Source organism: Eublepharis macularius, chromosome 14 (assembly GCF_028583425.1).
Source record: "Eublepharis macularius isolate TG4126 chromosome 14, MPM_Emac_v1.0, whole genome shotgun sequence".
In the NCBI taxonomy this organism is placed as follows: Eukaryota; Metazoa; Chordata; class Lepidosauria; order Squamata; family Eublepharidae; genus Eublepharis; species Eublepharis macularius.
In genome coordinates this window covers 62,124,556-62,147,555 of record NC_072803.1, presented here as the reverse complement: position 1 = coordinate 62,147,555, position 23,000 = coordinate 62,124,556, and the positions used below count along the sequence as shown (strand labels likewise).

Below are 23,000 nucleotides of genomic sequence, written 5' to 3'. Positions count from 1 at the left end.
CCACTACAAAGATGAGCACTGTGCGCACCCCGCCCCACCCCAGTCAACTAGTTACTTCTTTAGCTCAAGCTATAATTTGCTATTTGTTTGCAGGTTCCAATGCAATGGCAAACTGAGACTGGCACTTGCTCTCCAAACCAGGGTTAGAAGCCCCACCTCACGATGCCAGTATGCAATCCTGGTTTGGAGGGCACAGAACATCCCGCAGTTTGTCCATAGCAACAAACTGTGGGTTGCATTTAAGAAGAAACAAAAACTGAATTACATCAGACAGGGAGAGGAGGGAAGGCTCAGCCACACAACCAACCCAAACCAACTTAATAAGCACAATATATGGGTGGGGCAGGGCCAGCAAGCAGGGAGCGGAACAGAAGTCCCTGGTCATACCTCCTCTTGTGTATCTTCACCACACACAGGCAGCAGGGCTGACGAGGCGTACACCCACAAGCTCTGTCCCCATGATAGGGAACAAACGTTCCTGACCAGGGGGTGAAGGGGCTGTGCCTCCAGGCAGCAGACATATGCAAGTGGATGCAGCACCCACACATCCAGTTGCGTCTGGGGCCAGAACACTCCCTCCTGCTCCATCCGGACACGCAACTGCTTTGTCCCCCCACAACCCACAGAATTTCTCTTACCACTTTTGCCTCCCATCTTTGTGGGTTTCTTCTTCCTCTTCATCCTCACTGAACTTGAGTTTCTCAGAATAGTCCACTTCGTCGTGGATGCCTGCCACAGCAATAAGGAGAGGAAGGCAGAGAAGAGAGACAAAAATGGATGAGGTCTGGTAGCCCTGGAGGAACTCATGCAACAAAGACAAGAGATATGGTAGAAAGCAGCTTCGATTCCGGAAACTAACAGGCCATTTTCACCCAACAGCATATTCCTTTTCAACCCTTTGCAGAGAGTCTCATCACTTTTTGCCTCTGCAAAACACATCCTGCCATTTTCTAAAGTTAATTCTTCTGTGGCAGTTCTCTGGATGTTTTCCTCCGTTTTCTTACATGAATTGATGTTCTCTGGTTTGTCGGTGAATATGTGCCCCAAAGTAAGAGATACTACACCGGAAGCAGTATCACACTATATAAAAGGCTAAGCGTATTCAAGACGACTTACTTCCTACCCTGGTGCGCCTCCAGAGGGCACTGCTGTGGAGGGAAGCGCAGATGAGGCAAGCCAGACCTCCAGAGAGCGTGCCGCGGTGGGAAGCCCAGGCCGAAATCAGGCGCAAAGCAGGGGGAAATTCCCGCCCCCTCCTTCACCCAGCCAGGATCAGAAACAGAACAGGTGGCAATGCCCGCCCCCCCTTCACTGGCCAGGATCAGGCGAGGAACAAGTGACAATGTCCACCCCTTCAGTTGGCCGGGATCAGGAGCGGAGCATGAGGCAATGCCCATCCCCCTTCACCCAGCCTGGATCAGGCAAGGAGGTGACAATGCCCGCCCTCTTCACCTGGCCTAGTCAGACATGGAGCAGGAGGCAATGCCTGCACCCCCGTTCAATCTGCCAGAATCAGGCACAGAGCAGGCAGCAATGCCCATCCCTTCTTCACCCAGCTGGAATCAGGCACAGAGTAGAAGGCAATGCCCACCCCCGCTTTACCTGGCCAGGATCAGGAGTGGAGTAGGTGGCAATGCCTGCCCCCCCTCTACCCAGCCAGGATCAGGTGCACAGCAGCAGGCAATGCCCGCTCCCCTATTCACCCGGCTGGGATCAGGCGCAGAGCAGGTGGCATTGCCCACCCCCACTTCACTCGGCTGGGGATCAGGTGCAGAGGAGGTGGCATTGCCCACCCCCACCCCACCCCCCGGCGCCTTCATCCGGCTGGGATCAGTGAGGAGGAGAAGGGAATGCCCACTTGCCTGCCCTCCCCTTTCTAGAGCCCGTTGTATTTTCCCCCACAATGGGCTTTGTTGTTAGTCTCTCATATTTTCTAGAACTCAGACTACTCCCCACCTTTTCCAAATCACTTGACCTTTTGCATCACCTGTGCTTTTGGTGGAGCTTCTCATGCGCAGCAGTGTCAATCCCACTGCAGCACATGCAAACTTGGAGATCAGAGTAAATGAGAATTGAGGGGGGTGGTCATAGTATGCTACACATGCACACAACCCTCCTTGCTTGGAAAGGAGACCCCTCCTATGCACTGATAAGAAAGACAAGTAACAGCTCCTTCCTCCAGCTGTTGCTTAGGTTCCATGGGCAAGGGGAGACCAACAGGCACAGCTTGGCTGAAGGCACCTTGGAAGTGACTGCTCTGGGCAGACTTTGCAAAGCTGTAGTTTATAAACTTGGCATGACACACCCAGGTATCCATGCAGATGATCTAACAAACCAGGCTGGCTCCAAACGAGGATTTCAAACTAGGGTTTGTTGCTGGTTTTGTTCGCCAGAGCTTGCCCTAAATGTGGTTTGTCATGACATCTGAATTCACAAGGCATCTGGTCTCAGAGATTAAAGTCTAGGGAGATTGTCCTCCCAGCCAGGAGCTGGAGAGAAAGTCTGAAGCAGACAAAGCCAGATTTATGCACAAAGTGAGCACCTGGCAGGCAACAATGTTTGTTAAACATACACACCACACTTTAAACAAGCCACAATTTAATGTTCTGTCTGAATGCAGCTCCAGAGTCTACCAGCAACAACCATCTCAGGGGTCCCAACACAAGAAGGAGATTCCCCAAGCTCTCGAACCAACATTTCCTTATCTTAGAGAATATTTCTTCATACTTAACCTCAACCTACCACTCTGAAGTTCGTGTAAAGCTTAAGAGGCAGAGCAAGGACCCAAAAGTTCCTGGTTCAAATCTCAACTCTGTCACAAACTGCTGCTATTTTGTATTGTCGAAGGCTTTCACGGCCGGAGAACGATGGTTGTTGTGGGTTTTCCGGGCTGTATTGCCGTGGTCTTGGCATTGTAGTTCCTGACATTTTGCCAGCAGCTGTGGCTGGCATCTTCAGAGGTGTAGCACCAAAAGACAGAGATCTCAGAGTGTCAGAGTGTGGAAAAGATGTAGGTTAGCACATCAAGCACCAATCCATATGCAAAAGAACCTCCTCAGGATACAGTGAAGCCTCCCGCCATTAGCATTCCACACCCTGGGAAACTCTTTCAGGATGACTCAGCCCAACCCCACCCCTCCTGAGTAGATACAAATGACCTGCCAACATCTTTTCCACACTGGGACACCGAGAGATCTCTGTCTTTTGGTGCTACACCTCTGAAGATGCCAGCCACAGCTGCTGGCGAAACGTCAGGAACTACAAGGCCAAGACCACGGCAATACAGCCCGGAAAACCCACAACAACCATCATGCTGCTATTTTCTCAGCTCCAATTTCTGCCCCCGTTGACTATACTACTGATTTATTTTACAGACTTGTTGTAAGGATTACCGCAACCATGTATGTAAAATGCTATGAATATGCAGAAAGGTATGATAAAACTACTGATGATCATCACTTAAAAAAAACCTCTTAAAACCCAGTACATTTTAAGCTTCCTATCGCCACGAAACACTTTCCACTGCAACTCGTTTGCCCAGGAACTGCAGCCAGCTGCAGAGGATTTTGGAACCAGGCTGCGTTCACACGGGAGCCAGGTTAGGCCCACTGAGCCTCACCACTGACCTGATCAACACAAAAGAACACAATACTCGCTGACACATAGTGGGGGACGAGCAGCACAGACGGGAGTTAAGAGAAGCTTGCCCATCACAGCTGGTCTTTTCAGGGAGGAAAGCTCAGCGTCAAGGGAATGGAAGAGTTTCATTATGACTGAAAGGTACCATTCTTGAAGGGCAGAGCCCCTCTTTAAAAGAGCATCCACTGTGACCAGCTCGCCCTGCAGAGCACTTTACCTGCCCAGCCATCGTCAGTGTCATTGTCAAGTGCGTCCAGCCCTTTCAGGTTCTCTGCATTGATGATGGTGGGCCGGGGGACCCGCTCCCCTTGAAGCCGGACTGGGCGAGCTGGGCGCGAGATCCCAAGTCTGTTTTCTTTTCTGTAAGATGAGACCAAAAGGCACTGCTGTGAACTCCAACATGGCAGTGGGTGCACAAAGTAAATTCCCATCTGCTATGACGTGAGGGGAGAGGCCCTCTTAGAAAGGGCTGCTTAATGTAACATCATTTCTTAAGGCAATGCATGCTATCTGTGATGATATCTGAAGTGGAAGCTATCCATGATGATGTCTGAACCTCTGCTAATGAGTTAGGAACCATCGATTTCACCACTATGTTGGATTGGATTCCTGCTAATGCTATGCTTCGTGAACTTGTATCTATTTACCCTATGGCACTGTTTATGGAAATATTCTTGGTAATGACTGTACTAATCTCACACTGTGTGATCCACCTTGAGACTCAGTGAGAAAGGAAGACTATAAATGACATAAATAAATAAAAATAAACAAACCTCCCAGAGAAGCAGCAAAGTGAAGGAAACCCACTGTGGTGATAGCATGCAACTTTCCACAAATGATACATCATGAGAGCAGGGTAGAAAGAGCAAGGCCCAACTCAATTATATGCTCACATAGTTACAGGAGCTGAGGTCCCTTACAGCACTGTTTCAAGGAGTTCCCACGCTCCATCAATCACAACTGTCTTTATTACAAATGATAAACGAACACTCCAGCAAATGCTAGGGTCCCTTCTGGTACAAGGGACAACTGTCCCACTGTGCTAGCAGAGGAGCTGGCTGGAAAGGCTTTCTCTGAATCTAGCTCTGCTCACAAGCATGTGTACTGGTACAGCGCCATCTCGTTCCATCTTGATTTTCAGGGACGAGTACCTAATACTACTGATTTTTGAGAATCGGGTGAAGTTTTTGATTGAAACACGGACTAGGCTGGCACTGTATCAAAACAAGAACAGAATGTCGAATTCGTAAAATGCTTTCAATTCATCCAAACACAGGAAGCTGCATTAAACTGCACGGCCTAGATCCACCCAGCCTAGGATTCCAACTCTGATGGGCAATGGCTTGCTGAGATCTCATCCTAAGAGCCACTGCAACTGGAGGTGGCAGGGACTAAACATGAGGTCTGCTTGCAGAGCCGGTGCTCTGCCACTAAGCTATGGCTTATTCTCCTCAACCATGTGCTTTCTGCCTGACCACAAGCCACACCACTGGCTCAGCCCTTCACAATCTCAGGGAGAGGTCCCTTTCCCCAGCCCTGCCAAGATCTCGATGAACTGGAGATGTCAGGGACTAAATCTAAAATATGTTCAAAGTACAGCTCTGCCACTGAGCTGTGACCCCCTCATTACCACCTCTGGGACAGAACAAAACCTGAATGTGCGTAAGTGTATTCCTCAGATCAGGGGTCATTTTGTAGAAAAAGAGCTGGAGGAAATCATTGGCATCACTCATTAGCATATGCCACGCCCCCTGACATCACCAGAACTGTGTCATTAGCATAAATGATTTGCATATGCCACACCCCCTGACGTCACCTATCCTGGCTGTTTTGGACCCAATCCTGACCATCTAGGGCCAAAATTTGGCCCAAAATGGCAAACGGCCTGAAAATGGCCGAAAAGGAGCCCCAAATGGTCAGGATCAGGCTGCTGCTGAGCGGGAAAGTGATCCACCACCCGTCAGAGGCCCAATCTGGGCCGTTTCAGCCCCAATCCAGGCAGACCCAGGCCCAAAATGGCCGAGAGTCAGGTGGGCGGGGACACCTGACATGTGACCCCTTTGGGGAACTGCTGGAACTGCGTTCCTGTGCGTCACCCCTCAAAATGAGCCCTGCCTCAGATTCCTCTCAATCGGCTCTGTTCCGCAGGTACGTTTCCTCCAGCATTTTCGTATCACCCTCACTGAGTGACAAATTAATCAGTCGTGCTGATCTGAGCCTCGCTTCGTGGTCACAACAGACTTACCCATCTTGGTCGCTGGTCTGATACTGTCTAAAAGGGACACGAGGTTCCAGACGAAACTGTGGGAGGGGGAAGGAACCACGATCCAAGGGCCCAGCAGTCTCAGATGGCTGGTTCGAACACATCTGGAAAAGAACAAGGGCGCCAACGCCTCAGCTCCCATGAACTGGACTGCTGGTGGGCTGAAGAGAAACAACAGCACTGTCTGCACACAGCTTAGGGAACTCACCACTACAAGATGTGGCAACGCAGGGGAAACTGCGCCTGGCGGCTGACATGCAGGAGGACTACCGTTTGCAGTGACAGGCGTAGCTGGAGCTTTAAAGCCACACTGGCAGCTCTTTCAAAAGAGGGGTATAAAAGGCAGGGCATGTATTTGTAGGATAAATGGGGGGGGGGTGTTAAAACCCCACTGGGACAAAATTGATTCCAAGCAGTGCGAACCCAGATCAATTATTACAGCGGTGGGGTGAGGACTCACAAAAGCTGGTAGCATGTCATGGTACGTTGGTGGTTGGTAGACGTGTGCCATGAACTGTGAAGCCCCTTTGCGGAGAGGCTGAGTCGGGCGAAGGGAGGTCTCCTTAGGGTCACTGGCATTCGCTGAGGAGGGGGCTCCATCTCCTGCGCTAGAGGTCTTGCTGCCCGGCTCAGTCAGGGAGGCGGTCAGAGATGTGGCAGAGGTTACGTTCCTCCCACCGCCCTCCCTCCAGCTGGTGACATCTGGAAATGAAATTGGAGAGGAAGCTACCACTTCTGGCACACTTGTTTAAGGGAGGGGACAGAATGGAACCAGGAGGCCCCGCTGGCCTCAGATCCATACAGAGACACAGGGCTGGTTCGAGGAATGCTGGGTAGTCCCAAGTCAAGCTATACTTGGCTCTGACTTGGCTGGTGGCAGCCCAGGCCTCCGATGTGATGCCAGCCCCCTCCAGTGTTGCTGGGAAGGAGGCAGGCGCCATGTTGCATCAACACCCTCCCCACTGGCCGCCCCAGCAGTCCCTGGGAGGACCTGCTCAGACATCCAGCCTTGCTCAGATTCTGGCCACGTGCCACCCTTCACCCTCACGGACCCTGCAGAGCTGTTGTGAAGGCAATAAGATAGGGAAAGCTCCCAAGCACTGGCCTGGCTTCTGGGAGGAAAGGGGGCTATGACCCTACAGAGGAAGCTGCCAATCGACTCTCTCTCTCTCCTAGCAGGAAGGCCTCATTCCCAGCTCTGCTGCCTGAGATCCTTTTAAGAAGAGATGCCTGGGACTGACCCTGGATCTTCTGCATGCAAAGCAAGGGCCCAACACCACTGAGCCTATGTCAACGCAGGGGGCCACAGATGGAGCACAGCGCTTTGGAGACAGGTCTGCCAACCGGGGCTCAGACAGCAGAAAGGGGATTAAAATCACACCCGGCTTCCCTCTTTCTGTTCCCAAACTTAGCATCCAGGCATCTATCTAGCTTAGCTTCAGGGGGAGCTTTTCCCCCCTGATCAACTCCAGCCCTTAAATATCTGCTAAATGTCAAATACTTCTAGGCCACCTTGCTTCATATCCAGCTCACCCACAAACAACTCCCAGCCAGCGCCCAGCCCTCAAGCCTCCTCCTCGGCTCCTTCCCGGTTGCTCTCTCTCACGAGGCCAGGAGAGATCCCTCTGTCCCCTGGCAAGGGGCCCAGCACTCCTCTCGCACCATCCCCTGTGGCAGGTGAGGCACGGCTGTTGTCATGGCAGCTGGCTCCCACAGCACTGGCTCCTCTCTCCTCAGTTTGTGGCCCTCCCCCTCCCACAGCTCTGGGGAGGCACTCACGCACTTCACAATAAGCCACAAACTCAAACCGCTGCTTAGAAGTCATCACACTTCCAGATAAAGCCGCAAACAACCGCCTGCACCCCAGGAACCTCTGCGGCTCTGCGTTGTGCAGCCGTTTGGCGTGGCAAAGCCTCAGCGACCGGCTCCGCCCAAGGAGCAGACTGAATACAGGAAACAGGAAGCAGCAGCCCCCACCATTTACGTACTCTGGGGGCGGAGGCTTGGTCCGGGCCCATACGACGGATCTAAGGCGCCCTTTTCTCTGCCAGCCTTGTCCTGCTCGCCAGCTGCTTTCAGCGTTGGAAATTCCTCGGGAGAGAAGGATAACAGTCGGTTTGAGGCCCTTGAACCTGCCAGAGAAACACCAGGACAGTCAGGCAGGGGCTGGCCCATCCCTTCAGGGCCCCCCGCCCTCCCCAAGGCTAAACACGCCACCACTCACCACCTTCTGGTCCGGCTGGCTTTCCATTCAGCTGTGCCCATGACTTTGGTCCACCTTGCACTGAATTTGTACTCTGTGGAGGAAAAGTAAAACACAGCGGGTTGCCCATTCCAGTTCCTACCTCAAGGAAGAGAATCCAGCTTCAAAGGGCTTGTCCCACCCATTATGACCTCACTTCCTGTTTTGACATGCCTGCCCGTTCTCCATCCCTGTGATACAAAGAGTGAGACTGGCCAGCTAGCCCATTAATGAAAGCCATGCCAGTCAAGGACATTAGCTCCAGTGGATTGGGCAAACAATGCTAACAGCTACAACAGAATGGAGAGTCCTCATTCTGAGGCAGTCTACCTCTGAGCGCCAGCTGTCAGGGACAAGCAATTTACAGAAAAGGGTGCTGCCCTTCAACCTCGACTGCGGTCTTTCCAGAGAAACCTGATTGACCCCTTTCCGCAGACAGAATGCAGGCGCCACCAGTGCAACTCGCACTCACCTCCTGACTGACTGACTGGGTCAGCTTCTGTAAACTGGAGACAGATTTCGGCAAACCCTGCTGCGGCAGCGACTCCTGCGGCTGTGCGGCTGTTGCACTGGAACTGAGGAACACAGAATGGCAGTCAAGAGAACTGCGAACGCCACGTGGTAGTTGACCCTTAATGTCAGTCCCAGTCAGAGGATGTCAGGGCTCAGGTCATAAGGTACCACAGATAAAAAGAAGAACTGTGAAAACCTAGAGGGGGCATGACAGAGAGGTCTTGTTCGCTGGCAGGGCGTGACCTCCAAATCCTCGTCAAGGCTCTTGCCAGCAGCTCCTACCAGCTCCTCAAAGCCTTTCCTTGCTCTGGACTTGGAAGCAGGGCTTTTTTTCAGCGGGAACGCGGTGGAACGGCATTCCAGAACCTCTTGAAAATGGTCACATGGCTGGTGGCCCCGCCCCCCTCATCTCCAGACAGAGGGGAGTTGAGATTGCCCTCCGCACCGCCGAGCAGCGCGGAGGGCAATCTCAACTCCCCTCTGTCTGGAGATCAGGGGGCGGGGCCACCAGCCATGTGACCATTTTCTCCGAGGGCAACCCATTGAGTTCCATCACCTCTTTTCCCAGAAAAAAAGCCCTGCTTGGAAGCAACAAACAATACCCATAACTTACAAGGCCAGGGAGAAAAAAACTCACACATCAACTCCTGGTGTTATATGCATGATGTTTAAAAAAGGTACAAAAGCAACCGTTGCCTTGAGAAGTACGGAAACATCTTCACATCTGATATTTTGGTCCTACCCTCTTCCACTCCACAGTATTCTGCTAGAAGGTCTTCTTGGTTAGCCAAATGCATTGAGAGACAAGTGAGACTGGTAATCAGTGGTGTAATTTTCTCCTTTGCCTAGGCCTCACAAATAGCACTAAGGGACGATCTATACTTTGGGACTGTACCACTTCAAGTTGTTGGTGATGCTCATGATGGAACACACTACCCAAAAAAATCATAGCTCTTGGTGCTAGCTCTGTGTCTTCCTTCCACATTCCATCAAGCGAGCTGTCTGAAGTGGTTGTGAAGACACAGGTTTACCCTCTCGTCCATTGTTTTGTGTGATCTAGATCCCTGGTTGGTCCCTAGAGACAAAGGCAGGCAAGCTAGACCAAATCTCAGCAGAGAAAGATAAGCAACCAGTTTTCCTTCCCAAAATGAGGCCAGGCAGAGTGCACTGTTCAAAAGATGGAGCGAGAAATCCCTCAAGTTCGAGCCTAGGTTTGGGCCACGCACACACATGCCAGTCATCTCTTTTAGCCAAAGCCCCCTCTATAATATGGGGTGAGGGGTGGAGAGATTAATATCAACCTATCTTTCATGCTTGTTGCAAGGAGGACAAGATAACCTAAGTGAAGCACTACAAATATTCAAGCATCATCATTATCATCACCACAACAACATTCGGTTTATATACTGCCCTTCAAGACAACTTAATGCTCACTCAGAGCGGTTTACGAAGTATGTCATTATTATCCCTACAACAAGAATCACCCTGTGAGGTGGGTGGGGCTGTGAGAGCTCCTAGAAGCTGTGACTGACTCAAGGTCACCCAGCTGGCTTCAAGTGGAGGAGCGAGGAATCAAATCCAGCTTGCCAGATTAGAGTCCCGCGCTCTAAACTGCTACACAAAACTGGCTCTCTACATAAATGCTGAGCAGTGAACACAACTGGCTGATAAACTGAAGACACAACCCTTGCCCCGCCATAAAAATGTATTAAAAAACAGAACGAGAAAACCCGACGGGGTGGGGGTGGGGATTAAATTCAAAGGAACTTTGATCTATACTTACCTGCACTGAGCTCCAGCTGTGCCATACTGTGGGCTCCACCCCCACCCTGAGTGCCCGGAGGCCTCGGTTACCGGCCAGGGCTGCGCTAGAATCCAGGGCGCCTGCCTCGCCTTCATGGCCTCAACCAGTGACCTTAAGAGAAGGCCCAGATGGGGAGCCTGCCCTCCTACCTCTTTTGGTCTGGCGGGTCCTGCTTGTTTGCCCATCCTGTCCCGTCCTTGGGTACTATGATGATATTGGGGTCGTTTCCTTTGTTCTCAGACTTCAAACTTGGCAAGTTGGCAGGAGGTGGCATGCGCCGGGCAGCAGCAACTTTCCCGAGACTCTGTAAGCCATGTCTAGGAATAACTGGGCAAGAAAGGGGGCAGGCAGTTAACAAGCGGGGCAGGCCAACATCAGCAACTCAAAGTTGGTTCTCCCTGCATGTTCAACTTTCATGCAGTAGAACAGGTGGAGAACATGTGTCCGAACATGTGATCCAACTGGCTTCCGGAATGCTCTGCAGGATCTGGTGCCCCCTGGCAGTTCGTTGAATAAGATGGTGGAAGGCTGGCATGTTCATCTCTCCAAAGCCATCAATGAAATCCTGCCCGCCCACCCCCCGGTCGCCCTCTCCACTCCCATACCAGGTTAGCCCCTTGGTATACAGAGGAGCTGCAATGGATGAAGTGGGAGCGGAGACGGCTTGAGCAAGGCTGGCAGCGGCATCGCAACAAAGAGGCAAGAACATCTTAAAGGACATTTATGAAAGCCTATGAGACAGCTGTGAAGGCGGCAAAGGAGGATTTCTATGCCTCCTCCATTGCATCCGCAAGCTCACGTCAAACAAAATTGTTTAAAATGGTTTGATCTTTGGTCTCATCATCACATGGAGACATCAAACTATGAATTTGGAAATTAGCTGTGAGGTTTTGGGGAGCTTTTCTGGGGGTAAAATCTTATCTCTTCACTATAACCTGCCAACCGCGGTTGATACAGTATACGAACTGGAGGCTCGTTGGCCATTCTCCTAGGAAGACATTGACAGGATTCTGTAGTTGGTGAGGCCCACCACGTGCTCTGGACCCCTGCCCATCATGGCTGGTGAAAGCCACCGTGGATGGGCTACGGGATCCATTGGAGGCCATTGTTAACTTGTCCTTGAGCTCTGGAATTTTTCTGGAGCACTTAAGGAAACCATGGTGAAACCTCTCCTGAAAAATCCATTTTTGGATCCCACTGATTTGACCAGTTACCGCCCAGTCTCGAACCTCCCATTTCCGGGCAAAGTGATTGAGCGGACAGTGGCAGAACAGCTGCAGGTTTTTCTGAAGGATTCCCCTATCCTGGACCCATTTCAGTCCAGCTTCTGCCTGGGCTATGGGATGAAGATGGTACTGATCGCCCTCACAGACCATCTTCGTAAACATCTGGATCAAGGTGGGTTGACGCTGCTGGTATTATTTGGGTCTTTGATAGGGAATTTCTATGACCCCTATTCTAAAAGACCTATGTATGAGCATTTCGCACAGAAGGCAAAAGCTTTTTCTTGTAAGCAAAATCAAAAAGAGTCCAGTAGCACCTTTAAGACTAACCAATTTTATTGTAGCAGTTCTTGTAAGCAGTTCTTGTAAGCAGATTCCTTCTGATAAGTTTCAAACACTGCGGTTAAGTTAGAAAGCCCTATTGCAAAGACAGTGTCTCTCAGGGCTTTTTTTCAGCAGGAATGCGGGGGGACGGAGTTCCGGAACCTCTTGAAAATGGTCACATGGCTGGTGGCCCCGCCCCCCGATCGCCAGACAGAGGGGAGTTGAGATTGCCCTCTGCGCCACTTGGCATCTCAGGGGGCGGGGCCACCAGCCACGTGACCATTTTCTCCGAGGGCAACCTACAGAGTTCCACCACCTCTTTTCCCAGAAAAAAAGCCCTGGCGTCTCTCTTGTTTTGACTTTGTACTCAAGAATTTACCTTGGATAAGCCCCTCTCAGGAAGACGCCCCAAATTCCTGTGTGGCACCAGACATGGCGCATGTTTATATTACAGAGAGAGTTTACTATCTTGTCAATCAGGCCTGTATCGGTGCCATGTCTCCTGAAGAATTTGATTCTGAAGAATTGTTTGTATCTAGTTTTGTATAACAATTTTATCTCTTTTCTGTAAACAATTAGCTTTGGAAACTATCTAAGATTCTTTGCTAGGGTTGATCTTTATGCATATGTCATAATGAGGGCATTTGCATCCGAGCTTTATTATTAAATAAATGTAATAAAACTCGTATTTCTTCACTGATCACAGTTGGGTGTCTTGAATAATGGAGAGTAACGGCAGTTACGGAAAATAAAATTAAAGTAGAGTACTTTTTAAAGAAATTTCCCTAACAGTCTTACAGCATCGTTTGATACGGTCAGCTATGATCTGTGGACCCACCACCTCACCGATGTGGGGATAACAAGGAATTGCCTTGCAGTGGCTTGTCTCCTTTCTCTATGGTCGGGACAGAGGGAGGCTCTAGGGGAGAAGCTGTCATCACACCACCCACGGGTGTGTGGAGTCCCCCAGGGGGCAATACTCTCTCCGATGTTGTTTAACATGTACATGCGTCCCCTTGCCCAGTTGGTATGAAGCTTCGGACTGGGTTGTCACCAGCATGCAGATGACACCCAGTTGTATCTGTTGATGGGTGACCAGCCCAACTCCACCCCAGATGTCTTAGCTAGAGCCCTGGAGGCCATGTCTGGATGGCTGAAGCAGAGTCAACTGAAATTGAATCCCACAAAGACAGCGGTCCTCTACTTGGGTTGTGGGCTGTTGGGTTGGGGGATCCAGCTCCTGACCCTCGATGGGGCACCATGACAGGAATCTGGGGGTGATTCTGGATACCTCCTTATCAATGGAGGTCCAGATCACAGTAGTCGCCAGGTCTGCCTTTTTTCATTTGTGCCAGGCCAGGCAGCTTGCCCCCTATCTCTCTGTCCATGACCTAACAACAGTGATCCAAGAAACAGTCACATCCAGATAGGACTACCATAACTCGCTCTACGCAGGGCTTTCTTGGGGTCTGGTCCAGAAATTACAGTGAGTCCAGAATGCAGCTGCGCACATCCTTACAGATACTCCGTATATGGTGCATATAACTCCTGTTTTACAGCAACTGCATTGGTTCACGGAATCACAGAGTTGGAAGGCGCCATACAGACCTTCTAGTCCAACCCCCTGCCCAGTGCAGGATCAGCCTAAAGCATCCCTGACAAATATTCATCCAACCTCTTCTTGAAAACTGCCAGTGAAGGGGAGCTCACCACTGCCCTAGGCAGCTGGATCCAACTTTGAACTACTCTGACCATGAAAAAGTTTTTCCTAATATCCAGCCAGTACCTTTCTGCATGTAACTTAAGCCTGTTGCTTCGAGTCCTACCCTCTGCTGCCCATGGAGTTCCGGATCAGATTCAAGGTTTTGCTTTTAACCGATTAAGCCCTTAACCTACTAAGCCCTTAGTGGACTGGGTCCAGCATATCTGCAGGACTGCCCCTTGCCATATGTGCCCTGGAGGGTGTTCCGATCAGCTGATAAAAAACTGCTGGTGATCCCTGGCCCCAGGAAGGCTCGCCTGGCCTCAACCAGACTCAGGGTCTTCTCAGTCCTGGCACCAGCCTGGTGGAATTCTCTGTCTGCTGAAACCTGAGCCCAACAAGAGCTATTGTCTTTTGGCTGGGCCTGTAAGAGAGAGATGTTCCACCAGGCATATGGTTGAGGCTGGGCTATCAGCGAGCCTTCCTACTGGTCTCCTGTGGGGGGGGGGGGTAGTCCAATCCCCGCCCTGATTTTTTCCACAGGCTGGACCCCTGCCGCTCCCCCATCTCCCACCCCATACAATGTTTGGTTGGGGTTGGAAATACGGGCCACCATTTAGAGCTGTTTTATTACTGAATTGTATGTTTTTTAATGGTTTTTAAAGTAAATTTTATTGTACATTTTAATACTGATGTTATCCGCTCTGAGTCCATTCACAGGGAGGGTGGATTATAAATTTAATCAATCAGTCATTTTCATTTAAATATATGTACCCCACTTTTCTGCCTCACTTCTGCCTGCGCTAGATTTTGATTATCTAACAGTCTCAAACATCTAGTGCATGACCTGATTATCCGCTGTATGGAATCTTGTTTTGAACCTACCTCTCTCTTTGTATCGCTCCCCCTTCCCCATCCCACAAACACATCTATCCCTTTCGTTGCCACAAGATCCTCTTTTATTCTGCATCTGGACTGGACTGCTTCTGGCTGCTAGGTGGACATTCATGTTACCAGATTTTCTTCCATCCAATAAAAGAAAAACCCTGCCCACAGAACACTAGCATGTCAAGAAGGAACTTAGGATACAATCCTCTGCCCTTACATGCTTGTTTTCCTTAAGCAGGGAATATTCTCATCACCGCCAGCGCCAGGGTTTCTGGTGCCTGTGGCCACCCTCCCGTTTGCATGCAGCAGCGCACCCCCACGTGCCCCCCGGACTGCGTGATGATGTCATCACACAGCAAAGCCGGGCTCATTGGCCAGTGGGTAGCCAGGGCAGCACGAGGAGACTGTCTGCACTCCGCACACCGCCCCGGCCGCCTGCTGTGCCTGGCCCGCGGCTGCTGCGCCCAGTCGGGGGCATGTGGTGGCAGCGCAGGGCTGGCCAGCTGCAGCAGTAGCTGGCATGCCAGCTCTGTGGCGTGTGCCTCTGACCCCGGCACCCCCTCCAGTGCCCCCTCCAGCCCTGCAGCGCCCGCCTCACCGCCTCAATGGTGGTGCCAGCCCTGGTTCTCATATGGTGCAGCATCCAGTCACATGAGCCCCAACAAGCAGTCTAATATGGTACAGCCCACACAGGTCCCCCACCTGTGACGTTTGGGAGAACAAGGTCTTCAAACTAGAGGCGGAGAACCTGAAGCGTTTTATCTATGCACTGTTCTCAAACAAGGAAAACTTTGCCCAGAGTTGTACATGTCAGAAAACGAAGAGCAAGCATTGGTTAATTTAAATTGCTCACTCTTCTTGTTCAAACACTTATAACTGGGAAACTAACACAACAGAACACAGTAACATTCAGTCAAAACCACTGAAATCCCCACCCCCACCCCACTTTCTGGCTTAAGCCTGAGCTGCCAAGTCCAGCCAACACTGCCACGTGTTAAAGCGGTCCGCCATCATGCTCTGGGGAATCTGCAGCAGCAATGAATCCCACAGATTGGGGGCGGGGGGGGGGGAGCCACCAAGATTATGCAAGAAACAAACCTTGCATCTGACCATGCTTACCACCTCCCCCAGCCCAGTAATGATTTCATATTGCCCTCAAGTGCTTGGGATCCGTACTTCTGCAAGCCCTCCTGCTCACTGTTACCCATTTCATTGCAGAGGTTTAATAATAATAACAACATCAGTCTGCTTATATGCTACCCTTCTGGACAGATTAGTGTCCATTGAGAGTGGTGAACAAAGTCAGTGTTATTATTATTCCTACAATACAGCTGGGCTGAGAGGAGTGGCTTACCCAAGGCCTCCTGCAGAGCTCATGACAGCAGTGGGAGTTTAACCAGCAGGGTGCTGATGCACAGCCCAACCCCAATGAATACAATACCTGTCCATCTCTGCGTTACATGACTGCAGCTTTATTATTAAAGTCATTCCACAGTTTGGATTAATAAAGACTAGAAAATAACAAAAACTTCTAAACTGGCAGATCTGCTTAGATTAAGAGATGACTGAGGTCACTGGCCCTATTTTTTAGCGCATTGGCAACCTTTATTTGCGTTTTGGAAAAGAAAACCTCATCTTATATCTCGATATTTTCAACTGTGCAACATTTTTATAACAGTGTGTAAATGAGTACAGATGCAACGTTATGGTATTATTGATAACAATTTTGTTGTGGCAAACAACCCCGTTAAAAGTCTGCCAAGAAAACGTCATGATGCGATGTCCTCCCATGGGTCAGTAATGACTCGGTGCTTGCACCTTTACCTACCCTAATAAAAAGATATGAAAAAAGGATATTCCATACTTTATTTATTTACACAGCACGATACACATGCATGGCACTTTACAGAGTACAAGACCCCTGCCTGGAAGAGCTTGCAGCCTCGGACTCCTGAATGTTGCATCTCTTGCTAGGCTTTGTATGTAACACCCAGACAGAACTCCTTTGCTACAAAATAGTAAAGAGTCCAGTAGCACCTTTAAGACTAACCAACTTCATCGTAGCATAAGCTTTTGAGAACCGTTGGTTAGTCTTAAAGGTGCTACTGGACTCTTTACTATTTTGCAACTACAGACTAACATGGTTAACTCCTCTGGACCTTTGCCACAAGTAATTGGCAATCAGGAAACAGAAAAAAACCAAGAGCATGTCGCATCTTCATTCCATTGTGTTATCTCAAGCTCGTCATCGTCCCAAAGATTTACTTCAGCTTATTCAGGAGCTTCAGTCTTGGCAGAACATCAGAGCTTCAGACCACAGCTGCCTCGAACCAGCAGCATCTGGAATTGGGGGGGGGGGGGGCCTCTGTCTGAAAGTAAAAATTGTGGCAAGATCTGCCAAGAAAGTTTCTTAACAGGCCAGAGTGGGTCAGAATACTCCCTGAACCTTAAGAAAAATCTCTGGGTCGAGTTTGCTTGCTCTTGTAGGTTGCAGACCACCCCACCCCCAACCTAATGCCCCGTGCCTTTCCTCACCCCCCACTCAAACATGCAAGATCCCGGTCTTTCAGGGAAGCCCGTTTCAGTTTAAAACTCCAGGAAATGAGCTTCCTTTCTGAGGCCGTGTCCAGAGTTCAAAGGGAGGAGAGACAGCTGCAAAGGCCCTCTTGATCCAGCTCCAGCTGAGAGCCTCGGCTCAGTGGTTGGGACACGTGCTTTGCGCATAGAAGGCCCCAAGCTCAATCCCAGCATCAGGGAGCAGCCATAAGGGATGGGAACCCTATGTTCTTATGAAAGACACAGGCCTACCCAGTTAAAATTTGCAGGAAAGCACAAAACTCCATTATAGAGAAATGAGTCCAACAGGTCAGCACCCCAGAATTTGGGGGGATGGGAGAGAGATCAGGACACAGGTGTCACACCTCAGCCATTTGCCATCATACCCTGCCAACCCACTGCAGGATCAGATGTTTCCCCAGTCTGACACCTATTTCTTCCTCTTTGCACTCTGCTCTGGTTTGGAACACTATCCCATTTTTCAGCCTGTGCACAAAACACCCCAAGATCCTAAGGAAAAAAGATGATTGGTAAAACACTCCTTTGGCAGGTGTTCCAAATGAGCTCCCCACTTTCTGTATGGACCACAAACATAATGTTTGCTCCTGCAAGATGGGTCCTAACCAGGGCTTTTTTTCTGGGAAAAGAGGTGGTGGAACTCAGTGGTGGAACACTTTGGGTCAGCTGGAACAAGGGGGGAGTTTTTTAAAGTTTAAATCGCCCTTGGCGAAAATGGTCACATGGCCAGTGGCCCCGCCCCCTGATCTCCAGGCAGAGAGGAGTTTAGATTGCCCTCTGCACCGTGGTGCAGAGGGCAATCTAAACTCCCCTCTGCCTGGAGATCAGGGGGCGGGGCCACCGGCCACGGGACCATTTTCAAGAGGTGTGGGAACTCCGTTCCACTGTGTTCCAGCTGGAAAAAAGCCCTGGTCCTAACCCCTTTTGCTAAGCCCAGACACCTGCTGGGGAAATGGGGCTTAGGCCAGAAAAAGAAGCGGCCACAGCTAGGAGCTCTTTCACTGTACCAGGCCCCAGGCTTCGCTGAGGAACACCCCCCTCCTTGTGGACTCTTAAAAGTCTGAATTGGTTTTTAGTGGCTGTGTATCACATCAGGAACCTGATAAATCAGGGGAAATAAAATGCATTTACAGTCAATAAAATACATTTTGGTTCTGGAATTTAAATAGTAAGAAAGGACAAATAATGAACTGAAATTTGCCCTTTCCCAACCAATAATCAGAAGTTGGAAAATAATCCTGAGGGCATTTACTCACTGATTTCAACACGGCTTACTCCCTCAAGAGAGTGCTTAAGATAGCAACCTTAGCTGGAAAAAGTGCTTGCATCTCCTTCAGAGGCTCAAAAACATAAAAAGGCTTCAAAATCGAGGGGCATTTTCATGTAATTGATCAATTCAAAAGCCAGGGGATTATCTCCAGAAAGTTCTTTAACTGAGTGATGGCTCCAATTTCCATAGACCAAGTGAACATATGAACCTGCCTTATCCCAATTTTTGTCACCACCACTAATCTCTCCCAGAACAGTCTGCTCAATCAGCTCAAGGCATCAGTCTCTCCCAGACCGGCTCGCTGGGAGTCTTCAAACAGGCAATGCCAGGAATTTATACCCCACTTTTCCCCGCGTGGCAACCCAAAGGAGTTTCCAATATCAGTCTCCTCCATTTTATCCTCGCAACCACCACCTTATGAAGCAGGTGTGGCTGACAGCGAGTGACTGGCTGAAGGCCACCTCGGGAGTTTCCCTGGAAGAGCGGGGATTTAAAGCTGGGCCTCCCAGATCCTAGGCTGACACTGCAGCCACTCTGCCATGCTGGGACTGAACACAAGACCGCCTGCGCGCAAAGCAGATCCTGTATCTATGGAGCTTCAGCCTCCCCATATCCCCTTTTATAGCCAAACACTACAGTGTCTGATTGCAATCAGTCACAACCCAGTTTGTAGTTCTGCTGTGAAGCTTCCATCTGTGTGTTCTTTTGCTGACATTCAGCTCTGAAAACGTAACTTGCTTGTCTTCTGTTCCACCACAGACCGTTTTAAACTAGCAGCTGATAACACTGTGGCTCATTTGCTAGTTTATAACTCCAATGGTCTCTCTTCTCTGTTTACAATTCCCATTAATCTTTCATGCTCAAACTTTAATGCCCAGCCAAAATATCTCTTTAACCCCATTTACAGCTTCTCCAGATACTCTAAATTAATGCTTTCAAAGCTGAGGAAAAACTTAATTCAGAAAGTAACTTTTCAGATATAAGAAAAAAACGTGCCTCCAAATTGTACTCTGATTATCTTAATTCCATTATTCTGGGTGCACCTCATGAATGGAGAGGTATTCTCAGGGCAGGGACTCATGCAGAGACACAATGAGATTCTCTTGTCTAAGGACAAGCAATTCTGCATTGAGAATAAAGCATCACATTTTATATGCTGAGATGAATCTGAACTATCCCCCTCCCCCAGCAAAAATCAGGGTTGACAATAAATTAGCAATACCACAACAGAACAATCATGCAGTGAGTTAAAAGGCAGGCAACCTCTGACATGGGTGGATAATGCTTACTTAATCCATTCATTTCATGTAGCACACTCACATCTCTTAGATGGTGCACAATTTAGGAATGTATGTTCTGAACATATGATACAAGTCTGAAACATGGCATCACAAAAACACTTTCTCACACGTGCTCAAAATTCCAGCGAGCATTTGTAAAGTGCCTTTCCCAAACCAACATCACCCACAAAAAAAAAAGTTTGATCACAAGAAAGCCTGCCAGTAAAGCATCAAAATGCCTGTGGTTCTCTTTTAAAGAAGCAAAGCACTAGTCCCACAGCTTTTGATCAAATTAAAAGGTGTCCTCAGTTAAACAGGTGGCAGATTTTAAAATGTATATACGCTTTAAAATTTGTCAGCAATCCTGACAAAACTGCAACGCTTGGCAATCTGGAGTGACATGGGTATTTTCTTAGGCCGTGCAAAGATAAACTTGTATCATTCCTAAATATTCAGCTTGCAGGATATTTGGTAGCAGGGCTGCCAAGAGGGAGGGACCTAAGGGTACCAAAATTCCCACGGTGCCCAGGAACAGGGTAAAGCATTACCACAGGCCAACATGTCTGTTCTCGCCAAGCATTTTGTGCGTTGAATGTGACGGGGAGCCAAATGTGGAGTGAAGGGGACCAAAGGAAACCTTTGTCCAGGGCCCCACGATGGCTCTCAGAAGCCCCAGCTCCTACCGCTGCCCCCGCCCTGATGTTCATTGCCACCCTTACCTGTAGTTCTGATAGCTTCTACTGACTTTCCTTTATACTTATCAAACAGGCTGAGGGTGGAGTACTTGCTTTTCCCATCCTTTCCCTTGGTTATTTGCCCCAAACGATCGGACATTGCGATGAAATGTCATCTAGTAAGGAAATTTCTCTGCTCCGCTCCCGATCTGCCTGTGCAAGCAAGGAGAAAAACAGAGGATGAGAAATGCACAGCTCATTAAGTTTCGGGATAAAAAAGAGAAACTGACAAAAAAACTCGAAAAAGGAAGAATGGGACATGCACAACGGAACATCCTGGGAACTGTGGTCCACACCAGTTAGCCTAAGGAAAGAAAGGAGGGACCACTGGGTTTGATCCAAACTACTTAGCTACTGCTGAGAGGGGAAAAGATCTGAATGCAAGAAGCCAAAAATGATCAATAGGAGCATCAGTAGAAGAATGTGCAGGACATCATGAGATGTCAGCAGAGGTTTAGGGGTCCTTTAAGGGTAGGCCAGCTAATGAATTTTTGGCCGAGATAAGATTTGAACTGGAAGCTTCCTAATTTCTACCTCACTCTCTTGGGCAGTACGCTGCACCAGCTCTTGGCTAGGAACGGGAGAGCAATTCACTGGCAGCTTTGGCACAGCCCACCCTCTCACGCACACTTTCAGGAAAGCTTGCACAAGACAGCTCCCAGGGACACGGTGCCCCTCCACGTGAAGTGACAGGAAGAGAGACGCAGGTTGGATTTCTTTCCCTAGGCACTGAACTGCCTCCGGCCTGCCATGTTTATGTGTGCACATTAAAATATTTATATCTCTCCTTTCCTCCAAAGGTACCCCACAAAACACCAACAGGTAAAAATGAAACACAAACACAAGCTCTATGTTGTATATATTGGTCTCTGCCTGGTATTTAATCTTATTCTAGCATCAGATCTGATTCACAAGGAGGCAGATTATTATATCACACACACACCTATCAAATCAGTCTTTTAAAAATGTCATCGACGGGTCTGCCTCCAATTGTTTAAACATTTGTCAGTGGCAACTAAAATGCCCACAGCAATTCACTGGAAAAGAGCAAGTTGAGTTATTGGTCTCAAGTTGGTTTATTCAAGTTTGAGAATGGCTTTAAAGGTAAAATTTATTTATCATAGAAGCTACACAGATACCTCTAATGATGTGAATAAATCTGAAAGATGGGTGTTTATCACATCTTTAGAATAATAATGTATGTGAGAACACTTACCCCAAAGGTATTTTTGAGTGACTGTGAAAATAGCGTAACTTTCTTTTTCATCCAGTATTTATTATATTTCTGCAATTCTTATGTATTTGTAGTTAAACTATATATTTTAAAAATCATAAGAAATACACAACAGTAAATCCAGATCAGCCGGCATGCTCTCTTTCCAGTCCGGCTAACGCTCTCAAAAGTAAGAGCACATCAGGAAAATGCAGCCTTATAATTTATACTTTGACTGACTGAGGAAAGTAGTTATTATTTTATAATCAATTATTAACACTATTTATAGTCCACCTTTCTCACTGAGACACAAGGCACATTATAAAGTGTAAGACAAATATGATCAACAACTGAGATATCCAATGAACAATGCAATAGGATTTGGGTATGGGAAAAAAGCCCTCCTGAACAGGGCCAGAGCCAGAGTTTCTGGCGCCTGAGGCCAGGGGGCAGCTGCAGGGCTGTTGCTGTTGCTCCATGTGCGCACGCATGCGCACACACATCCAGACTCCTCACTTGCCCCGCACCGCCCTGGCCACCTGCCGTGCCTGGCCCGTAGCTGTGTGCTAGTGGTGGCGGCGGCAGCACAGGGCAACTTAGAGCCAAACCAAACAAGATGAGGGTCGCGCAAGTTTTCTTGGGAAATGTAGGAGACGCCTTCCCCTCTCTTCTGCCGCTGCTCACTGCCCTCTCTGAACGTGTGTGTTTGTGGGGGGGGGGGTGGAGCCCCAAGCATTCCCCCCTATCTCCTGCCTGTCGCCTCACAAACTGGAAAGGAGAGGAGGAAAAGTGATACATTTCTTTGGGGGAACTGGGGGTGGGATGGGACGGAATAATGACAGAAGAAAGCAAAGGGGAAGGGAAAGGAGAAAGCAGGAAGGACCTAGAGAAACAGCTGCGTCTCAGGGTGTGCGCTTTGAATGAGCTGCTGAAGACGCAAATCCTTCTTCCAGGCACAAGCCCCCCTCCCCACCCACCCAGACACAAGGGCGTCCTGGGAGAGAGCAGCAGCAGCCCACCCCGGAGTGGTCTTTGGGCGCCCTCGAGTCCAGCAGGCTTGTGCCTGGAAGAAGCATGTGATATTCAAAACCTTGAAGTGAGCCCAGGAACTGATGGGCAACCAATGGAGTGACTGCCTAATGGGAGTAAAGCCAGTGCTGCCTATTGGTGTGTGGCTCTCCAAGCCTCAAGGCAAAGTATTTTTCAATGATTTGTTTCAGACCTGAAATTTGGAATATTTTGGCCCCGAATTCCAAACCCTGCAAATTCAAGAAGGGAGGGATAGAGGACAGTTAAATTAACCCCTCTGTAGAGAACAGTACCACTTTATT

General features: G+C 49.2%; 1 protein-coding gene across 10 annotated transcripts in view; it reads right to left on the bottom strand.

The window, feature by feature from the left end:
* The window catches only part of PRRC2B (proline rich coiled-coil 2B), a 105,295-nt gene that overhangs the window by 51,688 nt on the left and 30,607 nt on the right, over positions 1 to 23,000 (bottom strand). For 9 of the 10 annotated variants that reach the window (XM_054998163.1, XM_054998167.1, XM_054998164.1 and 6 more), the window contains exons 2-10: positions 20,442 to 20,609; positions 10,611 to 10,788; positions 8,617 to 8,719; positions 8,127 to 8,199; positions 7,891 to 8,034; positions 6,363 to 6,604; positions 5,885 to 6,006; positions 3,857 to 3,999; positions 639 to 729 (exon numbers count right to left, since the gene is read on the bottom strand). In XM_054998163.1, coding sequence (XP_054854138.1) covers positions 639 to 729; positions 3,857 to 3,999; positions 5,885 to 6,006; positions 6,363 to 6,604; positions 7,891 to 8,034; positions 8,127 to 8,199; positions 8,617 to 8,719; positions 10,611 to 10,788; positions 20,442 to 20,556 — 1,211 coding nt within the window. In that variant the 5' untranslated portion in view covers positions 20,557 to 20,609. Of the gene's footprint in view, positions 1 to 638; positions 730 to 3,856; positions 4,000 to 5,884; positions 6,007 to 6,362; positions 6,605 to 7,890; positions 8,035 to 8,126; positions 8,200 to 8,616; positions 8,720 to 10,610; positions 10,789 to 20,441; positions 20,610 to 23,000 lie in introns of those variants that run through there. The other variant, XM_054998172.1, reaches the window with a different exon arrangement.